This window comes from Gavia stellata, chromosome 19, assembly GCF_030936135.1.
Source record: "Gavia stellata isolate bGavSte3 chromosome 19, bGavSte3.hap2, whole genome shotgun sequence".
Taxonomy (NCBI): domain Eukaryota; kingdom Metazoa; phylum Chordata; class Aves; order Gaviiformes; family Gaviidae; genus Gavia; species Gavia stellata.
Genome location: NC_082612.1, coordinates 3,984,122 through 4,007,278, shown reverse-complemented (window position 1 = coordinate 4,007,278; position 23,157 = coordinate 3,984,122). Strand labels below are relative to the sequence as shown.

Sequence of the window (23,157 nt, the reverse complement as noted above, 5' to 3'; positions counted from 1 at the left end):
TTTTAATCGTTAGGATGCCGCGAGTTTGTCGGCTGTGACAAGCACTGGAAAGGCTAATGACTATTTTCTAGACATCGCATCCTTTTCCTTCTGGCAAGTCCTCTTACGCACCTCACACATTGCCAGGAATGGCTTTTCACGGTGGTTTAATGAGAGGCAGTCACCTTGGCGAGCCGTCGCACCCCCAAGCGCTCGCTCCCTTTCTCTTCCTGCCCACCCTTGCTGTCCGTAGGTCTGGCTGAGCACCCGCAGCCCCGTGGGGGGCAGTCCCAGTCCCTTCGCTTTAGTCTTTCAGCTGGGGCGCTGGCTGCCGCTGCGGGAATTCAGCATAGATTGGTGGGCATCAATCTGCCAGTAGATTTATCTCTTCGCCATTCATGTGGTTGAAGTGGATGGCACGTTAGAAGATTAGAGGGAAATACACATGTATGTAATAGAAATATGAGCAGGAATATAGCTTGTTCCCTTTTTGACCCCGTTTATTTTAGTATAGTCAAATGCTTTTAGTTTGCAGTGATGCTTTCTCTTTCAAAATCAGCATCTATTGTGTGATTATGGAATTTGTTAACATAGCCCTTAAAGTTTGTTTTTCTGCTGAAATCTGTGATTAATTGTGGCGCTTTTTTTCCCATCTTGTTTTGTTTACAACTTTTAAGATGTAATACTGCTGAGAAAATAGTTGTATGACATTAAGAATACTGTTTTAAGATGCTGGAAGTCCGGTGACTGGGGACCCCTGCCTATGCTATTTAAAAGATTGACCGGCGGTTCTGCCTAGGAAAAAGGGAGTTGAATCGTATTAATACAATATATTAAGATGAAGTCTGTGCTTTTAGCACTTGTTTAGTCATGATTCAGCAGGAACGGCAAAAGCAAGGTGCAGTGTGCGTGTATGTGCCCATACACGCAGGAGGTGGTAGAAAGTGTCTGCAGTGTTCTGTGGAATAGCAAAAGCAGAACCCCTTTAAAAATAACTGTCCAATGAGCTGCACATTCAGTCTTCTGGTTTCTTTGTTGATCTCACCTTATGAAAAAGAGGATTCTGAGGGTAGAGAGTTAAAAAAACCCAGACAAAAACGACAGATGAGAACAGACACAGGTGCAATACCAGCTCTACAGTAGAATTATAATCCTCCCTTCTCCCCCAAAATCAAAGAGAGACATTAAAGGCATGAAAAAGATGACTGGTGTTTATCTTTTTTTTTCCCCCTTTCAATAGTGCGGCTTCATGACAGCATATCAGAAGAAGGATTCCATTACTTAGTCTTTGACTTGTAAGTATGTGTTTTGCATATGTTTAGCATGTTGGGGATGTGGTATTCAAACTTTTAGATGTAAATACAAGCTCACAAGATAAATGCATGGTTCTGGTGCAGTGAGTTGGACAAATAGATGTAAACAGAGCTGGAAGGACTGTAAGGTATTTGGTCGTTTGCATGTGCAAGAACTGATTTGTAAGTGTCACTGTAAGAATTCCATATTAACAACTTTGAAAAAGTAGGGCTACTGTTGAAGTGGACTTTAAGATAAAATGTAGGTATGTAAGTAAAAGTTGCATGATATCTGCCAAAGCTAAGCAAGCATATGACTCAGAAAAAATAATTCGCTGCAAGCCAGCTGTCTGTAAAGGAAACATAAAAAACCATGTGGAGGAATAGTTTCTTTACAGAGAATCTCCATTGCTGGATTGAAAGGTAAGCCTGAGTTTCCTAGAGGGAAAGACTCTTTCAGTATTTTCTTCCCGATTCATATCTTACTGATATATAAAGTGTTTCATGTTGACACCATTCAGAATGTAAAATGCCCAGCATATAGAAAGGAAGTTTCCTACTTACTTCCCATTTTGCTTCAGGAATTTCAGTCCTGTGAGCTGTTCATCTAGTGACTGTGCACATGCGGAGCTTGTTTCTTCTAGATAAGGCTGTTCAGTGGAAGAAGGGATGGTGGCAACATGAACCATGTGCCTCAGACTCTTAACTTAAAAAGAGACACTGATGTTCTTCATTCCTCCCTGGGATCGGCAAACTTTTCCACTCACTTGAAAAGTTACTGCTTTTGGTTCTGGCTATGGGCAAACATGAATGATTAGGAATTGTCTTGCAAAACTGATTTATTTAAGTAAAATTATCTATTTCAACTAAAATTTTTCCAGGGCAGTTTATGGTTTTGACGAACAACACCTCCCACTCCCAAGAGCTTTCTTAGACCCAACATGGTTTTGCCGGTTAGAATGAGAATACGTTATTTCCCCTAGAAATGTGAAACAGCTCATTTCTAAGCATACAAACTGAAATATTTGCATTCAGCGTAGGTAAGTTAGAACCTGGATCTTCCACAGTCAAATGTGTGCTTTCATGTTCAGGTTGTATTCTGTTTTGTTTTCTGATTTCATTTTTTTAAAGAAACCTGTGAAGACTTCTTCAAGACTAGATTTCAGACTAGCAATACAAAAATGTTAAATAGTCTGTCTGCAGTGAAGGCATTCAGGGTTCAGTACTCAAATCCTAACTGGGCTCAACAGGAACTTATATCTGATTTGTATATTATCCCAGGTAAGTGCTCTGACCGTTGGCTTGGAAATGGCTCTAGGGCACAACACACATACTTGTTCTCTGACATGCACTGGGGTTTTTTCACTTTTTTTTTTTTTTTTAAGGGCTACAAGGGAAGTCTTTCTATGTGGATTCGGAAAAATCTTCTTAATCCTGAACATTTCCAAGAAGTGCATGCAGAATTCTTGGTTCTAGGGACAATATCCCTTTTATAAACTGGTGGAATTTTTTTTGTTGTTGTTGTACTACTGTACTGTTAGAAACTATGGCGTACTGTGATTGCGGTTAGTCCACTTCTGCCTTAAACTGAATATATAATGCAAGGCATATCTCAGGAGATTATGACTGCACTGTGAACTAGAAGGCATTTGAACAGCTTCAGAGTTGTAGATACCAGTATCTATATCTCGATAGTAACAGAACAAATAGAAGCCTGTATTCTGCAATAAAAATTAATACCTAACCCAAAGATACTGTCTTGGCAGAAAACTAGATGCTGCAGGAAGCGTTCTGCACTGGCTGGAACTTCCTCTGTTTCCCCATCAGTCCCATTCAGGACAAACATAGGAACAGACTCAAACGTGTGCCGTTCATCTAGAACGGTCTACATGGTTTTGGTTTTCATCCTTTTCAAAGAAAAGAGGACTTCAACATGTATATACACCTTTTTATGTTTTGATCATGTGGTTTGGGGTTTTTGTCAAAATTAATTATTTTGCAAAAAAGAAAACGTCTAAATGGTAGAGGTAGTGACTGTACTGACTGGTAGTTGTCTGTCGAAAAGCAACGTGTCGCATTCTTGAAGAACTTTTGCCTAATTAGTAAGGATGGCTGTTCACAGTTAAATTTTCATTCAGACTAAGAAATTATTGCTGTAATGCTCACTAATACTATTCATTAGTGAAAATTCTTTTTGTACTACAATTACAAATGTGCGGGTTAGTGGCTTGTTTAAATGTTCATAGAAGAGCTGCCACAAAAAAGGTACCATATGGACTTCTTTAATATGAAGGCCAAGTACATGCTTTTATTTATTTCTTTAATTTTTATTCAACAGGAGCCTGACTGTGGTGTAACACTGTCACTCCACCCACGCATACCATCATGTCATTATCTTAATGATTTCTTTCAGACTATGTGGGATTCAGTACGACTGGTTTTTTAGAAATCTCTGTTAGGCTGCATCCCACATAAGAAAGTGAAGAGGAAGAGAGCTTTTTCTGTGAATAGAAAAAACCAATCATTGTCAATTTCTACTCTGAATTTCTAATAATCTCTTTTGAATTAATGTCATAGAGGTGTCTGCAATCTGAAGGAGAAGCCTGTTGCTTCATTTGATAGCTGTGTTTTTATCTGGAGAAAAAAAGTGTTTAACATAGTCTGTTACAGGCGTGCATTTGGGTGAAGAGCTCTAGTGTCAAAATGGGAAGCTGGAAGTCTTTTAAAATCCTTGTGGAAACTGGACATTGAACAATGAAAGATGTGCTTTCTGATAAAACGCTGTATTGGGGTGTTCCTGGAAGAAGGCCCGCATATGAGAGAAATAGATGCACTGAAGTATTGACATGTCATACATATTTTTTATATATATATATATATAAATTTATCTGTGGTTGCTGGCTGACTCCCCATCTCTGAAATACATACATGGCGGTGTCATTCTGGAGTATGGTAGTTGTTTTGCACTTGACTAGGCAAAGTAGTGATTTTCAAGGTCTCGTTGATGTCACTGCCAAGGAACAGAGGCATCTTACTGATCTGCCAATATGGCTCCTACGTATTTTAGAAAATTGACTAAGATAGCCTTCCGTGGTACTTCTCCTAAGCAAAGGACTTGCTCCTGTTACGTTTCTCTCGTTAGATATAGTGAAGTGACTTGCAGATTAACAAAATGTGCATAGTAAGATTAGTAATGGACTTTGTGAAGTTTCTTAGTCCTCTCCCCTTATTGGTTAAGGCAACTGTAGTTAAGATTTCCGTCTCTCTATCAGCCCATTTCAGTTGCTAAGCACGAATGAGATTGTCTTCAGCATTAATGATGTTAGATGAGTTCAAATCCAATCAATTCTGTCAGTATTAATTGCTGTATCTGAATGGAAACAGCTGTAGCACTTGAAGTCTCTTTTGTGCAAGTCAATGAGATTCTCTTTTTTCAGTGTCTCCCATTTTAATGCGCTTGATGACATGCAACAATTGGTACATTTAGAATCCTGGCGTTGCTGTTGAATTCCAAGTGGAGGGACTGTACTCTGTAGAAGAAACAAAAATACCAAAAAAAAGCGCCTAATTGCAGAACAGTGTTTGCCTAGGGTAAGCACCTGAACCTTTCTTTTTTGGAAGCAGAAAGGTCACAGATAAATGCAAAAAGTATACGGCCGCTGTAATTTTGTAAGACTGCTTCCTCGCACCTTCATTATGAAAGCAATTTAAGAAATAAGAAATGTAAGCTGGGAGGAGACAACGCCAGTGCGATCATCAGGCTTTTTTAGCTAGCTTTGCTCATTTGGGAGTTCCTTTTAAATATCTTCTTATATTTGTAAATTTTCCTAATCAATCGAATATGGCGCATGGAGTTGAGTATTTTTTTATGTGTTGTTACGAATGTTTGCAACAAAAAAATGTGGCATTTAACACTGTAAATGCAGTAATTTGTTTTAGTGAGTTACACGAGTGTAGAAAGTCAGTTGAATGACTGACTGACTAAAAAATGCTTCTTAATGTCCCTCTCCCGAGAGGTAAATAGAAATGGCATCCTTTGTACATGGCATCCTTCTGCTTGCCCCTCTCTCTGCAGTTTTTCAGAAAGACGTACCTGGTGCAGAGGGCCTTGGTGTATCTACATGCTGCTTCTACTTCTTTTGTTTAAGCAAACCCATATGCTTTATTTGTTGCCATTTTAGTATGCTCTTCAGAAAATCAGGAAAGAACAATGATTTGTGAGAACCAGTGGCTTTTAATTCGTACCCTGCAAGTTACTAGCGCTCATATCACGAATGGCCTGTCATGAAATAGGACCTCACTGAAGTCGACAATATATCTGTATCAGAAAGGCACTGAGATCCATTTACTTCCCATTTTACTCTTGTGGGAAGAAGGTAGCTTGGCAGCTGTTCCTGTAGCCTTATAGTGAAGGACCAAAGGTGTTTGTGGGGTTTCTTTTTTTTACTTTTTCCCCTCTGCTTTACAGACTTCACTTGTATTGTGTATAGCTTACCTGGATATATTTGTAGATCTAAGTATGCTGGTAGTTGCCTTCTAATTTAAGTATACAGACTACAATCTGTGTATGATTCCCATCCCACCTGAATGGTATAATGTATCAGTTTGTCATTATTTTAGCCCGGGGGGAAAAAAAAAAAACACATTTAACAGAAGCAGCAGTCAAACTATAGATAAGTTCTCTATTTTAATTTTGTTCTGTAATTTGATTTTGGAGATCAGCCTAAGTATTTCTGTTGATCAGCAAAACCTCCGGAGTTCTGATTTCAGCACACCTCTCCGTGTAGCGCAGTCCGGTGCTCTTACTGGTAACAGAGCAGTAGCACAGAGCCATGCATTCGCCAAAGGGTACATCACACTGTCGTTTCAGGTCCTAGCCTTCGCTAGGCAAGGAGAACCTCATAACTAAGGACCTTTTCTATGCCTGTAGCATGTATTCGTGATAGATATCTCAGGTCCTTCCCTAGCCATCATGTTTCATAACTGAAGATACAGGGGGAAAAAATCCACCTAGCAAAATGGCATCTAATAAGGAGTAGAATGCTTTGTAGCCACTTTGGTATGAAACTGTATTTTTATTTATTGGGTAACTGCTCTGTTCTTTATTTATAACATCAGTGAATAACATAGGTTGGTAAGGGTCCCTAGAGGTTATCTGGTCTAACCCCCTTCTCGATCAAGGTCCAATTGAATCAGGTTGCTCAGGGATTTGTCAAGGTTGGAACATCTTCAAGGACGGAAATTCCACAACCTCTTTGAGCAAGAAGTGTGTAGTAAATAATTACAATAATAATAAAGGAAGAAAAACCCTTATATCTATTTGGTATTTCCGGTGTTTCCGCTTGTCTGTTGCCTTTCATGCTGTCTTGCGTATCCACCCATTAGAGAGTCGTAGACAGCAATGAGATCTCCCCTGAGCCTTCCCGTCTTAACAGTGACCGAACCCAATTATCTCAGCCTCCCGCGTGCCTCCAACTCTAACCATCTTGGTGGCCCTCCATTAGACACAGTTCATTATGTCAATGTCTTTCATGTAGTGGGAAGCCCAAAAGGGGACATGGTACTCCAGGTGTGATCTCACGAGTGCCAAACGCAAGGGAAGAATCGCGTCCTCCAACCTGCTGGCTGTTCTGTAGCCTGATGCCGTTGACGTTTTTTGCCGCAAGGGCCCACTGCTCATGCACACTCCATGAGCGAAGGCCACTAACATGGCTGTAACGATTTTCTCATAGTCAGGGGCTCAGAAGATGCAGGTGAGTTCTGGCCTCTCTTAGTCCCCTGTGCTACCTTCCTTCATTATGGCCATTTAGCTGCCTTCTGAGAATTATTCCTAATGTATCCTTCAGAGTGACAGAGCGTGGGAGTTGTTGACTGCTTGTTCGGTTGTCGGTGAAATTCACCTGCTCTGTTCTTGCTTTTATTTTTTCATTATTTAACAATGGTTATGAATGCCAAGCAAATGTTTAGTGTCAGCAAATAAGAATGCATATCCCCCTCTTTCCTCCGTGCGTGAGAAGAACAAGCGTCAGCTTGGTGTTCTCTCCCAGTGAAGCACACTCTGATGACAAAAGCTTTTTCTTTTCTTTTTTGGCTTGGATCAAAAATGAGTGTTTTAGGGAAGCGTAAGATCAAAGGATGCTTTGTTTTTTCATTCATCACAAAGTGAGAATTATTCCTCTTTACCAGAACTGTGGTAGACAAATACATATGCAAAAAGGAGGTATCAAAGACTGTCAAAATATGCATCAATCAAACATTTTGTGTTACAGCAACCAAAGCCAGTTTCTGGAAGGTAGAAGACAAAAAGAAAAAGAGAATACAAATGAGGCAACCAGCTATTCTACCTCCTTCAGATTTTATTGCAGGCTTTTGTACAAAATACCATCGCATTCCATTACCTGGAAGTGATTACTTTCAAAGTCAGTAAGGTGTAAACTCAGAAAAAGAATGATGTAGCCCAAATGTAAATGGAAACATGAAAATAAAGTTCTTTAACTGGCCTTCTCGAAGAAAGGAACTACGCTGCTGGTTGAGCAGGTCATTTCTGTCATCATCTAATGCGACTGAATAACTGGGACCTGCAACAAACTGTTAGTACAGCAATTTGCAGACAAATGTTACGGTTCTGAAGACTGCAAGTATCCTCACTTTTAATTTTCTAATCCTATTAAACTTAATTGTATTCAATAGTAATTGTATTCATTGTAGTATAGACTTTTAAGCATCTTAATCTTTAAGCATCTTGTAGCCCACTCTGGCTTTTACGTTTGGGAATTTATTGAGAATATGATGTGCTATATGAAAATTCACTACGCTTATAAACAGTACTGAAATACAAACATTGATCTCCCATCTGGAAATTATTTATGTTGGTATATCAGTAGGATCAAGGTTTTGGAAAGCAGGAATCGGACTAACGCGTGCATCCCATCTGCTGAGGCTGTGGACTTGGGTACTCCACATCGTGTGCGTTTTCAAGGCTTACATCTGTTTTCAGCCATTCAGTACAGCACCTGAATATAGGAAGATTTGCATTTAGCTGTGAAAGTATGCCAGTGTATTCCATAAAAGAGAAATGTTATAGTACAGGAAAGGTCTTCCTGTTTCTTTGAGTCCACTCTCTCGTCGACACGGGCAGCCACGTTTTATGATTTTATTTAAAAGCTCGTCAATCTTCATCTTAAAAACAGAGCACCTGTCTCAGTTACTTTACCAAACACTGTTTAATTACACTAGTTTTATGATTGTTAGAAAACTTCTCCTGATTTTAACTCTATATTTATTCACAGGTATTACATGCTTATTATTGTACCAATATTGTCCCTTGCAACTCTCCTCTATGGGGAGCACGGTTTATGCTCTTTGTCTTCAGTATTTATTTTCATCCCTCTTAAGCTTTCTTTTGCCAAGCTAAACTGACTTTGCTTCTCTGAGAAGATATGATGAGTGAGTGGATAGCCTAGTAGCAATTTTCTGCTTATACTGCTGTTTCAATTCCCTTTGCTGAATGTGAGTGACCAGAACTGTGTACGATACGAGGAGGGATTTTACTGCTGTATGTAAGGAGATTGCTGTCACCCTCTTTCAAATGCGTTCCAAGACTGTGGCAGCATCCTGCTAGTGACTCATTCTGTACTGTCATCTTTGGGTTATAACAACACGGGTTTTTAACCGCTTCCTACTATTAAGCCACTGGTTGTACAATGAAATCCTAAGTGTGCAACCATGCACAGTTGCTTCTGTTACTGGTCCTCTGGGTTATACAGTTCTTCCCTTGTACTATTAATGCCTCTTAAATTATTTTAAGTGGCACTTTCACTAAACTATTCCTACTTTCTTGGCAAAGATAACTGCAAATTTTCTAGGAAGAAAATCTGCCCTTAAACTGGTTAAGGTACTCTGCTTCTACCGATACTCGCCTTCCAACTCAGTAATACTCTTCCCAGCAAAAGCACAAAAAGCAAGCCACTCTGGCACATGGGTGCACCTCTGTTGTGTTTTGACCTACACTTAAAGACCCTTTTCCCCTTTCAGCATTATCGTAGTTGCCTTTCTTACATCTGTCTTATGTTGCAGTTCTCAGTTTATCCTGAACGGTTCTGAGCTTCAGCCACAATTTTCCTTGCTGGTCAGTTCCCTTTATTCTTGTAGTTTTACTGCTTCCCCTTGACAGCCTTAACTGATGTATGGCATCTTGCCCAATAAGCTGCTGCTCTTTGCTTTTATTTTCCAGTTATGATTGCTTTTCCACCACATCCTTTTTATTCATGTATGATTCGGATGGACAAACCTTCCACTTCAGTTCCTTCACCTTGCTGGTCAAGACCTCTTGCATTTCCGTACAAGTATTTCAGTTATTCCTCTCTGACTTCTGCCTGTCAAGTTAATTTACGATGCACCTTTTCACTTCTGAAATCTCTTTTCCCATCTTGCTTTTTCTAACAGAGTCACTGGAGGTGAATTGTTTGAAGATATAGTTGCAAGAGAGTATTATAGTGAAGCAGATGCCAGGTAAGTCATCTGTTTTTCTAATGTTGCCTTCAGTAGTTCTAGGGTAGTTACTTGAATATCTCATGGTGTTTGGCATCAGTTTCACTAGCATGGTCTGTGAGACTCCAGGATTTCTGCCGGAGTTCTCTTAGACTTGGAAGGGCAGAGTTTGGCGTTTTGAGCTCAGGACTGTGTGGTGGAGAACTCGTATGAAGTCTTGATGTCTGCTGATCTGAAAAAGCTGAAATTGGATCTCAGTTTGTTAAAATCTTTGTAAATCTGAGAAGTTGTTAAAATCTTACCCAGTTTTCTCCTCTGCAAACTGGACATAACATTTCAGCTATCTCATCTAGGGATTCTTACATTTGCTGATCAAAGTTTGAAATATATGTTGGTCTTGAAAGAATTTTACATTAAATATCGTTTTTGTTCTCAGTCCAGAAGTACTAATTTCCTTTTCATATTTAAACATTTTTGTTGTGTTTCATCAATCAGCAATTATACTGTGCATCTCATAGTCTGAGCTCAAATATGAAATCTCTAGCAATTTTCTGCAAGTGCTTGTTGAAAAACTTGAAGAGTAAGTTGACGATTATCATAATTTGCATGCTGACATAAAGTATCAGGGACATTTTTCCATCTCAGAATCTGTTTGTCTTCATATAATAATAAATCTTAAATATTCTCATACAATTATGGATCTTAAACATTGTGGTCAATTACTTTAAAGAAAATATGTTCTTCCACTGCACTCTTCACAGAAAATTTATCTCAAAGTAAATTTAAAGAATTCTCATGTTTTTGTGTGTTCATAGTCACACACCACCATTGTATTTAGTACATATAATTTTCAGTTATTCCTTTACATTTGGAATTAATTGGCAGACGACCAGAAAGCATTAAGTGTTCCTAACAACAGTTGTAGGATAATAATGAACAAACAAGAAGTTACTCTGAATATTAGGAAGCTTCCACTGCTTATTGCTCTTACTAATTTTTGTAGGAATGGTAGAAGCATCATTACCTTAAGCATTTAAATGTGGAACAACACATAGCAAAACACACCGTAGAAGAGAAAACAAAATTAGTAATTTAGGTGGGGTAGAAGGAGAGGATCTATGTTTAAAAAATTTTTGAATGATTTTTTGCCTGCTGTGATTCAAGCAAAATTTCTAATATTGATGCCAAAGGCCAGCATATGGTGTCATTGTGTGTTTTTAAGATACTTGCGATTTAAAAGGAAAAATTGCAATGATTTTTTTTCTGTTCTAGAATTATGACATATTGGACGGGGCTGTGCATATATGTATATATATGATATATATATGCATTTTATATATTCAGTAAAAACGTGACCAAATAAGTGAAATATCTAGTTATCATGCATCTCGGTATTTTTATATATTTTTATATATATATTCATGTGTGTGTGTATATATATATCTATATATATAGTGCCTGTGTGTGTATCCCTCTAGTTATATAGTTAATGGACTTTATAGATGCATATGCTGGGACTGTAATACTGGTCTGCTCCTGCAAGCCCTTACTCACGCAAGTAGTCTTTACTCATACAAGCAGTCCAGTTCAGTGAGTCATTAACTACTTGTGTAAGAAAGGGTTTTCGGGCTTGGGCTCCAGTTACTGATTTATGACCATTCCTTCTGAATTCCATGGTCAAAACATTTTGGATGAGCAGTATCAAATCCTTGGCCCTTAACTGCTATGTATTACTTACAGTCACTGGCTTCTGCCACAAGGATATCTTAAAAAAAAAAAAAAATTACAAGCTCTTGTGGTGCCGAAAAACATCTGAAAAAGTTCCGGTGCTCCAAAAGATGAATACTTTAGTTGTGCTTTTTGGCATCGTAGGCTGGCCAAAACTTGCAAACCTGGGCATGGAAAAATAGGTGCTAATTAAATTACTTAAAGCACCAAAATAAAACATTTGTCTACATTTTTTACGTGGATTTCCATTTCATGAGTGACTGCTAACTAAACTAGTGCTTGACGATATTTTAAATGAAAATGCATGCCACTTTTTTGAATGACTTGGCTTTATTCTACTGGTAGTTTTTAAGAAACGATTAGGTTCAAAATGAGAAATGTTTTGCTTTTCCTTAGCTTTTGACTTTTTTTGTTTCATTTGTTTTCTGTATATCATTTCATTTCTGAGCATCTTCTTGTTTCAGCACTTGCAATGTTAACTTCACTGTAAAAAATTTTAAGAAACCAAAACATATGACTAATTGGTTTATTGCCTCCACTTAGTTTTTCTTATAGCAGTTTTTGGAAACTGGAAAAAGCTTCCATACTGCTGAATGAAAATGCCATCTAGTGATTCTGTCTCATAGGTGTCTCATGTTCCATGTTAAACGTCTTTTTTGGATTGGTTTTGGGGTTTGTTTTTTTTGTTTTGCTCTGTTTTTTGGATGCGTTAGAGCTGGAAATACCTCTACGTTCAACACTGTTGTGTTCCAGTTCAGTGTGCAATCAATACTTGTCAGGAGGTGTAAAATTGTTTTTGTTCTTTATATTTTTTTTAAAGTTTTATTTTATTTTGTATTTAATGTGATTATGTGCCTTTAAAATGTTCTCCCTTCCATTCTGCCCTTGTATCTTTGCAGTCATTGTATACAGCAGATTCTAGAAAGTGTTAATCATTGTCATCTAAATGGCATAGTTCACAGAGACCTGAAGGTCAGTATCTGGTGCCCATCAATTGGATATAAGAGTTTTGGGGTTTTTTTTCCGCTGGGTAGGGGCAGAGGGTGGGTTGTCTTGCGAGTTCCCTTGCCTATCCTACTCACCCTCAAAACTAGACGAACAAATAATGCATGACGCCTCTTTCCAGTTTGCAAGTCTACAGGCCTAATATACATCATGGCAAAAGGGGGAATGGTTGCCAAAAACACTTGTCTCCTTCCAAGGCGCTGGATTTATCCCATGCTGTCGAACGTGTCTGGTATTCTATTAAGGCTGTCCGTGTATCGCTGTGTACGCCCATGGAGGTGAACTTTGGCTGTGATGTATGTCAGCTTGCAGATTTAAACGCCACTTCTGTTCTGAGACCCGGGGTTGCGGTAGCAGAACTGCCGGTCGCACGCTGCTGCGTTAGAGTATGACGAACCCTCAGGCAAGTGATGCTAATTGCCCAGCAAATTGGACCGCCAGAAGTTAATAATTTACCTAAAACACCTCGTTTGGAGCGGGGCTTTTTTCTTGCCCCTGTGGCCGCTACGGTTGCCAACGCCTCCGAGAGCGCTCTTGGTAAGGACGGGGGGGGAAGAGCGCCGAGGATGCCAAGTGCGACCTCGTCGATGAATCATTGGCAAAATTCGTGCGCTTTGCCGACAATTTGCCTTCCAAAAATTCCAGTTTAAAAAAATAAAAAAAGAAAACCAACCGAACCAAACCCAAAACGCTAAATTAAAGGCGAACAACCGCAGCCCACCCGAAGCGCGTCTCCGAGGCGGTGCCTGAGGCCGTCGTGCTCTGGGCGGCGCGGGGCGCGGCGGGGCGCGGCGCGGAGCGGAGCGGGCAGCGGGGAGCGCGGCACCCGCCCGGCCCCGCCGCCGTTCCCCGCGCCGCCGCCGTTCCCCGCGCCGCCGCCTGGCTGCGGGCGTGCGGGCGGCGAGCGCACGCTTGGAACTAACCGGCGCCCCTGGTGTTTGCATGCAGTCATTGCATTCAGCAGATCCTGGAGGCCGTGCTGCACTGCCATCAGATGGGCGTGGTCCATCGCGACCTCAAGGTGAGTGCTGCTGCCCCGCCGAGCCCTCCCCAGCCGGAGCCGCTGCCTGCTCCCCCCCCGCCCCGCCACGGCGGAGAGCAGCAAACCCCAGCGACACGGAGCCTCGGCCAGGGGCAGCCTAAACCGCTTTTTGTTTCTCCTTTTTGTTGGTTTGTAACTTCGCAACTTCGCGTCACCTGTGCGCGAGAACGAACCGCTAGCGTTCGCTGGAGAAAACCCGCTCAAGGCTTGGCGATACCTAGCTCTCCAGATCCGGGCTGTGAAGACAGCCCTCGGAGCCTGCTGGCACCTCTTGTCCATACCAGGGAGAACAGTAGCTGCTTTTCAAGCGTTCAGTGTATTCGTTGAATACACGACCTTCCTCCCTGTCATCCAGAGCTTTTGGGGCAGGGCGCGGGGCGAACTTGCCATCTCTCATCAGTGTAACTTGGAGTGCTTCTGGGAAGCACGCTAGCGTTTGCATGTCACGCATTTTAGTGACACAGGGCCAGCTGCTATGAGATTGCTGGCACAAAGACCTCCCTCCCCTCCAGACGATGGCTGGGCCACAGAACGTCTTTAGAAAGCGGCAATTTCTGCAGCGTTCTCACCGTGATCACCCGAAGAGTCGAGTTCCTTCCGGACAAACGGTAGCGTTGGGATAGAAGCTTCAGCAAGAAAGCTCTTGTGTTGAGAAGAGCATCGCCTCTTCCTCAACCATGTACATATCCAAACGGCTGGAGACGTCTGCTGCAGAAATGCTCTCTGCATTTAAAGCATGTTGGCATGGAAAGAAACGAGTGAAGATCATTTTCTTTTCCCGGGAAGCTCAGAGAGACAAGTCTGTCTCAAAGCTGGTAGTAAACTAGCCTGGTGGCTAAGGGAGAGGACTTCATTTGGGCACTCGGGCTTCCAGATCCTCAAGTAAAAGGAGATGGTTTATTTCGAAATCAAATGGAAGTGCACTGTCTGAAATATCAGATCCTTTACAAAGGCAGAGAAAAAATGGCATGTGGGCTAAGGCAGCGAAACACGCCAGTTCCTTCTGGCACAGCTTCTTTGTCTCTTACTTTCCTTCCCACATGAGTTACGGGGAGCAGGAATTTTCTTCCCAGGATAGGAGTTTTCTAGTGGTTATCATTAGTAGTAACGTTGGAATCAGAATGCCGTCATCTTTTCTTGCCATCCTTTGCTCCCAAATAGACAACGGTTATAGTCGCTGTCTGAATTTATAAAGTCTCTATTATTGTCCTGTGGGAACATAAAGGGTTACGCTCTGAAAGCTCAGAGAGCGTGATGGATTTCCAAGACATGCACACAAAATTCTCTACCCGTTTCGCGCTTCTGGATTTTCCTGTGTCACGGTTGTACACCAGGAGACCGACGAGTCTCTATCCAATCCATAAATCTTGCATGGCAGGCGGATAACGTGGACCGAGTTTAAATCAAAGGATGTCAGATTTGTCCAGCTGCTGCCGCGATTCCCGTCCTCACCGTGCATGCAGTGCTATGCTTCTAGCGTGAGAAGGAATTGAAAAAAAGGGTTGAAGCCATGCAAGCTGACAGAATAAGGAATGCTTTCTAGTACTTTTCATACGTTCTCACAAAATCGCTTTTTCTTTGGAAATGCATTAAATCCAGCTGTTCCGTGCTCCAAACCATGTGTGGATTTCTTACTCTGGCAAATCCAAGATGAATTGGAAAAACAGTGTGAGAAGAACATGTTTCTGTCAAGCTGTAGTACCCAGTTTCGTTTCTGAACGGAATGAAAACTTCAAGAAGCAGAAAACCATCCTTCTTCAGTTACTGCTTTGTGGCAAAAGAAAAAACCCAAAGAGTGACATGAAGGACTGTGGTGAAATCCCAGCAGAGCTCTCGGTACCGAAGAGAAGCTGCCGAGGCCCAAGACCAGAACGACAGGACATGCAGAAGATGGTCCTGGCCTGGCATGGATCCTTAAACTGCGAAACTTGATGGGGTTTTTTTCCAGTAACTCAGGCCACAATTTGCTGGCGCATTTTGGGTGGGGAGGGCAACGAGAGGAGGAGATTTTGGACAATCTCATTTTATTTCACTTTCCTTTTAGCGTAATTTAGTAGCAAACGGAGAGGAGCTTTCGCAGCCTCTAACGACCTGCAGAAGTGCTTCTTGCTGCTCTGTTTGTAATCCTTGGTATAAGTCAGCATGGTGATGGATCCGAGATGCAGAAAAAATTAACCTGTTAGCGGCAGTCGGTCTTTAACAGATGGTTCAAGTGCACTTCCGCGTAGGAGTTCCAGTTCTCGGCAGTTGGCAGCACTGGTGCTTTTGTGAAACTATGATTACGACCGTCTTGCGTTCCCCCCAAAAAGCGGACGCTCTAGTTATATTTAAGGAAGAACACACAGAGGCATAAGTACTTGATCGCTAAGAATTAAAGACCTTTGGAAAAATAAGGCATAAATCATGTTAATTTATTTGTAAGTCATTTTAGTAGTTAACACTGCCATTCTCCATGCTTGACTGCAGCCAGCCTGCCAGTAACGCAAGGTGACACTATTGAATCCAACGTACGAGTCCTGAGTGGCCCACGCTGGGCTGTTAATGTTTTCCCAGTAATTGCAGTCATTCTAAGTTAATGCATGATAATTACCTAGTATGCCTCTCGTCACCCTGAAATGACAGCTGCATGTTGTTTAAGCGCATAGTCCCGCACAACATGACCCAAAAGGCTGTTGCCTTTGGCATAGGAGTACATTTGGAAATCTGCTTCAGCTTCTGTTGAAACACACTCACCTGTGGCAATGGTATTTCTGCAGAGCGCTTTGATTGGCAAAGTAAAGACATGTAATGGAATTAAAAAAAAAAACAAAAAATCCCAAGGGGAAGAAAAAAAAAAACAACCAAAAAAAACCCCAGCAGCAGAAAACACAAAACTACTATTTTGAATGGGATCACGTGTTGCGAAGTGGTATGCGCTTGGTAGGTTAGTGCTGGTGTTTCAACCAAGAGGGTGAGGCCTGCCGCTGCTTTTGGCTTGCTGAAGGTCACAACCACATAGGATCATCCATTGCTTTAAGAGCTTTATATAAGAAGTGCATTCCAGGAAGTAATTACTGTGAACTTCTCTCACTCTGATAGGAAACCCTCAAGAACTATGTGACTGTATGTTGAAATTCGTGTAGTTAAATGACGAGCAGTGTGACCTTGCTTCAATCAGTGTTGATGAAACTAGGGAAGAGTCCTCAGCTATTCAGTCAGTCTTTGGTGTAATGTAGTTGAAGTGGTTACTGACAATTTAAGTGAATATAAAGTTTATATTTTATTCTGAGAGACCTTAATCTCAACTGTTAAAAATGTGGAAACTGAAGATTCATCAAGTAACTCCTGATGAACGGTTTTCAGTACTGTCTTTTCTATGACATAGCAACAAAGGGATGAGTGAGAGAACTGTGCTTATAAATTGCTGAAAAAACGTTCCTTTACAGCTTGGTGAGAGGGAAAAAAACACCGTTAGACTAAAGAGTTTGTCAGGGCCAGTTGTGTTGTTAATTAGTAGAAGTATCACAGTAGTTGAGGTCTTAATTAGGCTCATGCATATTTTGCTGGATACTTGACAGATGTATTAAAGATAGCCTTTGCTGAAAGAAGCTTATGATCTTAATTGTTTCCAGGTTCAGTACCTGCATGGGATTAACTGTAATCGCATAAATAGTCCCTTGGAAGCCTATATAATTGCTGCTGGGTTTAAAATGAAATACGCGTTTTAAGAGTTTGCAGGATTGGGTCCCCAGCGCCAGACTGGATATAGTGAATTCCCATGTGATAGATCACTACAAAAAATGCTTCTGGAAAAGTCACAGCAATACCCTTGAAAGGGAGGTTTTGTTATTATGTAAACGTAGAATAAAACCTCTCTTAAAAGTAACGGAGATAGAAAAGAAAGAAATGGCAAGAAAATACTATAGAGGTCACAGTTCTCTGAAATAATCTGCTGAATTCTACAGTATTTTGTAAGTTGTTTTTTTAAAAAAAAAAACATTAAGGTTCATAGAACAAAATTATCTTTGGACAATTTGCATTTGATGTATTTGCTAAACAAAGTTAAAAGGACACAGTATGAACAGTAGAATGAACCCCATTGTGATGTTCAAATCCTTTTTTAATTGAGCGAGTGCACTATAGCATTTGATTTCAGGTGTGACCAACGTACCCTAAAAAAAAAGCAAAGTGGGAACTTTTGCAAACTTATATTGTTATTTGTAATAGGTTCTCTGCAAGCACAAACGTGGGCCTGTTTTTGCTGAAAGATTTGCAATGTAAATACACCTGCCCTCTAAATACAAATATAATAATACGTCTGTTATTGTTAGGCTGTCATGCCAAACATATTTCTGTTTGACAGTTATAGATGCCTAATCCTGCAAACTGCATAGGTTAGACAGGTAATCAAAGAATATGTGTCTTTTGGGGTTTTTCTGCAGCATTTTTCCAGTAGGGAGCTCTTAGGAGTCTCTGAGTTGTCCTATCACGCAAACAGGTGTCGCAGTTCCATACAACCATTCTGGCCGACCTCCTTCTGTAGTAGATCTGCACGCTGTCCTTAGTCTTGCTGTCATGGGATCACGAAGGCTGTTTGCAGGCCTGGTGGTTCTTTCCACGTAGGAATGGAAAGTGCAGTTTTTGCCATTTCGTGGAGAAAACGCATGGGTTTTTTTCTCTTTTTCACTCCTCTACGTATTTGTTCTTTTCCAGACTACCGTAACTAAAAAAAATGAAAACCTGTCTGAAATGCATTTACTTATCTTTTCATCTCAATTTTTTTCTCTTTCTGAATAAAGCCTGAGAACTTACTTTTAGCTAGCAAATCCAAGGGAGCAGCAGTAAAACTGGCGGACTTTGGATTGGCTATAGAAGTCCAAGGAGAACAACAGGCTTGGTTTGGTAAGTAAATATTTTTATTTTTTTTTCTCACCATTTATTCAGCTTTGCCGTTAAGCCTCCCAAACCACCCAGCTCTCACCCTAGTGTGAAACATGCAGCTGTGTGACGTGTAGCTTTAAGGGGTATTTTGTTCATAGTTCAGCCTCTACAGCTGGCTACACTTTAGACCTTTTTCTCCAGGAAGAATGTTACCTGTAATTCTCACCGAATTAAACAGAGCTTGGCACCAGACCTTAATTGTTTAAAAAATTAAAATAAAAAAACCAAGGAAAAAAAAACCAAACAAAAATCCCCTAACACTTCGTGGCTACGTTTCCAAATCTCAGAGCTCGCTTAGGCAAGAAGTGGCTCTGCCTCATAACCTCCTCTTCACTAGCAAAGGTAAATCACCTTACCAAACGACACAGAATAAATTGGCAAAGGTCTCTTCTGTTGGCACAACTGTCTTCATACTGGGGATCTCGCCAGCACAGCAGTACTGGTACGGGGTGGGATGGAGGGAGAGGGTTTTTAAATTCATGCTTCTAGTAAATACAGCTTTACACGTGTCCCTTTTGCATGTAGTCTAAGTGCCATTGACGTTTCTTGACCCTGAAACTTAGGGTTCTTGATTCCTTGCTTGTCCTAGCCTTTGTCAGCCTGTAAGTTTGACTCAGGTGCATACAAACCCCTTCTCCCCACCTTTCCCCTGCGTATCCAGAGGAAGGAAATATGGATGTAGAGCCTGGGAGGGGAGATGGGAGGTTTCCAGTCAGGTGCTTGGGTGACTGAGGAGTAAGACTGTAGGTCAATACTGCTGAGCGTACCTGCCCAGTTGTCTAAACATTTTGCCTGAACAGTTTTATGTCAGCTGGAAATACCTGAAAATTTTATTCTGAAGCACTTTGGAACATGACTTGAACAGGAAAAAAAAAAGGGGGGTGAGTACCTGAGACTGTAGACAGTCATCCACATCCAGATGTTGCTATGTCCCAGCTGTTTATATTGCTGTCCTAGAGGTGACTGCCCCTTCACATCTGCAAGTAAAGCTGTTCATAAAACTCTTCTTTGACCCACTGAGGTCAAAACAAGCTGGCTTATTAAAAATGTACAATCATTAATATATAAGCAGCTCATATAGTAGATCATGGAGAGCATAAACCCGGGAAGGTAAATGGTGATGAAAAGCATCTGGAACCTTGCACAAGTCTGGAAAGGGTTGCCTATCCACAGCTTACAAACATCTTCCGAAGTTGGGACTGGAGTTTCTCAGCCACTTCAGTGATTTTGAAAACATTATCTTCATCTCAAAGGGATCAAGAGTATGTTTGCTTGATGGTGAACGTGACAAAGATGTATGGGAATGCGGACGCAAACTCCGTGTGTGCCTGTGACCGCCAAAAGAGAGCACATTCTGTGCTTCAGACCTGCTCATGAAATGTTGGAAAGGGAGGGTGTCCGCCCTACTGAAGGTGGCAACTGACGGTGTAAACCAGGTCTCCAGAATCCATACCTGGAAATGTATCTTATGGGTCCTGTACAAAGCTCCACTTCAGGTTATGACAAGAGGATGGGGGGTAGTGAGTTAAATATTATGCGTGTCTCTCCAGTTCCACTCAACTATTCCTTTTTTTTTGTTAATTGAAACAAGAACATTGCTAACTGCAGATTGTTGGTTACAGTTAACAGATGTCCAAAGGAAAAGAGTGAAAAAGACTGAATACTGGTCATTTTAAATAACAGGACATATACAAATGTGATGCCTCTATCTCGCATACCACCCTCTTGGAACAGATGTGAAGCACAGGACAAAATTTATTGTAAATCCCAGGAGGAAAAACCCACAGACTAAAATATTTATAGCAGCTACCTATTCTCACTTACAGCAGTTAGAAAGTGCAGTTTAAAATTGAATAAAGTGATTGTGAGCTTGCTGCCAAAGCTTAGAATAAAAGCACAAAGGATTTTGTGCAGGCAGTGGGTTGAAAGATTGAGTGTTTGAAAGCGAGGGTATAACTACATGTGGGTGCACCGGCAGGACCGTTGGACATATGTTGGTAGCTTTATAAGCTAGCCTGTTGTTTTAAATCCCAGCCTTTATATAAATGGATTTCAATAATCCACAAAAGACAGAGGAGATTGCTCTTGCACATTAACAAATAGACCAGTACAAAAGGAGTGGAATAGAAATAAGACAAAACACAAGTGGTTTGTTATAATGACAAAACCATCAGGGAAACAGGAAGCATCTCAAGAAAAAAATCAGCAGAATGAACTCAACTTCAGGGATATTTTCTCTAGGTGATACATCTGTGTGGATGCAGATGATGCACAGGAGGTTGCAGTTCCCTGTAAAATCTTGCACTTTATTTTTTGGTCATGTGGTTCTTGTGAAGTGCTTGGTTTAGACTCGTAGCGTCATGAGGACTGCCATGCTGAACTTGGTAGAAAGGAGATTGAACAGGATGTCTTCAAGATACATATGTGGGGAAGATGTAAGCTGGCAGCAAGGTAATAGAAAGAAAGTAGTCTACTGTGGCTCCTTCTTTTCATTTGTGGTATTTGGTAAGACTAGTGGGTTCTGTACCTTTTCTGGCACTTCCTCTGCAAAACCTCTCAGTAGTGGTCCGAGTGCCTGCCTTCATCTTCTTATGACTGCTTCAACAAGGCAAAACATGAACCCCGATGTGCTCGACGTTTTGAACTTTTTCTTCCTTCCTTCCAGAAGTTTTTTCTGCTTTCCACTGGATTCTGCAGCACTTCGTGACTCATGGTGTGCTCTGATTCTAATTATAGCTCTGCATCAGTATGTTTTTCTTTTTTTTTTTTTTCTTTCTGGTTTTTTTTGGGAGTAGTCCTCTGGTGTGATGATCGCTTTTCTGCTGAAACCATGGCTATGCCTCAGCAGGAAACTGGCTAGAGCTCTGGGTGTTTCGGATACAATGGGATACTTTCCTGGTTTGCATGTTTGCAAAAGAAACCTGTTCCTTCCCTGTTTGTAGGAAACCTTCGGGGGTTTAGTTGAAACAGCCCCCCCTGCTAGCAGGTGTTTAATGTTCTGGGGAAGTGCCAGGCGGGCTCCGCTGGTTCACCCAGGCGCATCGCTCGTTGCCCCTCGCTGAAGTCAGTGCAGTTAACTCACTGGGAGCTGGATTTAGTCCTAGTTGCATCTCAAATTGAGTCTCATCTTAAATTAAATCCAGCCCTGCAGCTAGGACTAAAACATGCACCACTTGAGTCATCTGAGCAGCTTCACTGAATGAGATTGCTAGTTGCGTTAAATTCAGGTTGTACACAGTTAGTCTGTCGGATCCAGCTGGGCGGGAGGAGAAGGCGGCTGCCCTGTACTTACTCTCAGCTGCTTGCTCTTGCCCCTTGCAGCCACCTTCTCCTTACCGTCTCACCAGACTGCTCGTTTGAATTTTTATTCTCGAGTCAAAGGGAGGTATATTAGCAAAGATGTACAACTTCCACTGTTTGTTTAAACAGTGATAAATATATATAAAATATACATATAAAATATATATAATATATATAATATAACATAAGATATATAAAATAAATAAACAACACGGTTTATTCTGCCATTTTATTTTGGAATCCTTGCACAAGTGGTGCTGAGAGGCCGTAAGTCTAGCAGGAGGGCGATGAAAGCAGAGGGCAGATCTTAGAGCAGTAAGAAGAGATTCTGCTGTGTGTTTAAGATGCATCTCTCTGCATTAATTTAAATATATGTTGTGGAATTATAGTTAACCTTCAGTCCAGGTTTGACTCGAGACGTACTTACACTTACGAAGTATATGTGTAATCTTTGCATAAGAGGGTTTTGAGACTGTAAGCTCTTTAGGCTGAGTAATGTGCCATCTCATGTACCCATGCACCGCTGAACTCAACAAAACACTCATTTGTCTTGGGTCTCTGGATACTTATTTAAATCATACGATCATAGGAGTATAAGGTGATGCAGTCTTTTCTAGACACCGTACAGTCAAAAACGTTTTCCAGCTTTGCAAGTTGTTTTAGCTAAAGTAATTACTACTGTTAGCAATAGTTTTCTGAAAAATACACACTCGTATTGGGATCCCTCTGACCAGTTATAGAATTACCTGGTAAATAACAATTTCAGTACGTTTTTTCTTTTTCGCTGAAATCATGAGTGTGTACTCTTCTGTGTTGGCTGCTTTAAACAGGTTTTGTGTACTAAAACCACACCAGTTACTTCTGTTTAGACCCATTCTGTATCTTCGTCAAGAGAGAAAGTTAGCTAAGTACTATATTTATTTTTGCTTTAAAGTTTATTTTCAAGTGATGCATAGTAATGTTGATGGAGCTGTGGTAAGTTTGAAAGTCGAGACAACTTTACTTCCCCTTTAAAATGAACAAAAATATTGATGTAGAGCACTGCAGCCAAGAAGAGATATAAAACATCACTCTATTTAAAGCTACTTAGAACATATATTTTTCAGCTGCTCAAAGGAGCTTCAGATGTGTTTCCTGTATGATAGTACTCTCTAACAATTCATAGCTCTCACATCAGGAGACTGCAAAAAACAAGCTTATTTTTCATGAAAATATTGTAGCTGTATTCTCAGTAGAATATACAGAATGTGTTCCTTCACTTCCTCCTCCCACCCTAAAACGATTGCCAGCTGCAGGGCAAAGGCTTCCTTTTTCTCTAACCGTACGCTTTATACATTATCACCGCCTCTCATAAGTTTTGTGGAATCCAGTGGGGTATTTCAGAAATGACATGCGGTCCTT

At 40.9% G+C, this 23,157-nt stretch overlaps 1 protein-coding gene across 13 annotated transcripts in view; it reads left to right on the top strand.

Annotated features, from left to right (window-relative positions):
* Positions 1-23,157, top strand: part of CAMK2D (calcium/calmodulin dependent protein kinase II delta) — a 163,017-nt gene that overhangs the window by 93,207 nt on the left and 46,653 nt on the right. For 11 of the 13 annotated variants that reach the window (XM_059826970.1, XM_059826966.1, XM_059826961.1 and 8 more), the window contains exons 4-7: positions 1,220-1,274; positions 9,717-9,782; positions 12,389-12,461; positions 18,315-18,417. In XM_059826970.1, coding sequence (XP_059682953.1) covers positions 1,220-1,274; positions 9,717-9,782; positions 12,389-12,461; positions 18,315-18,417 — 297 coding nt within the window. Of the gene's footprint in view, positions 1-1,219; positions 1,275-9,716; positions 9,783-12,388; positions 12,462-13,442; positions 13,516-18,314; positions 18,418-23,157 lie in introns of all 13 variants that reach the window. The other 2 variants (XM_059826972.1, XM_059826964.1) reach the window with 1 other exon arrangement.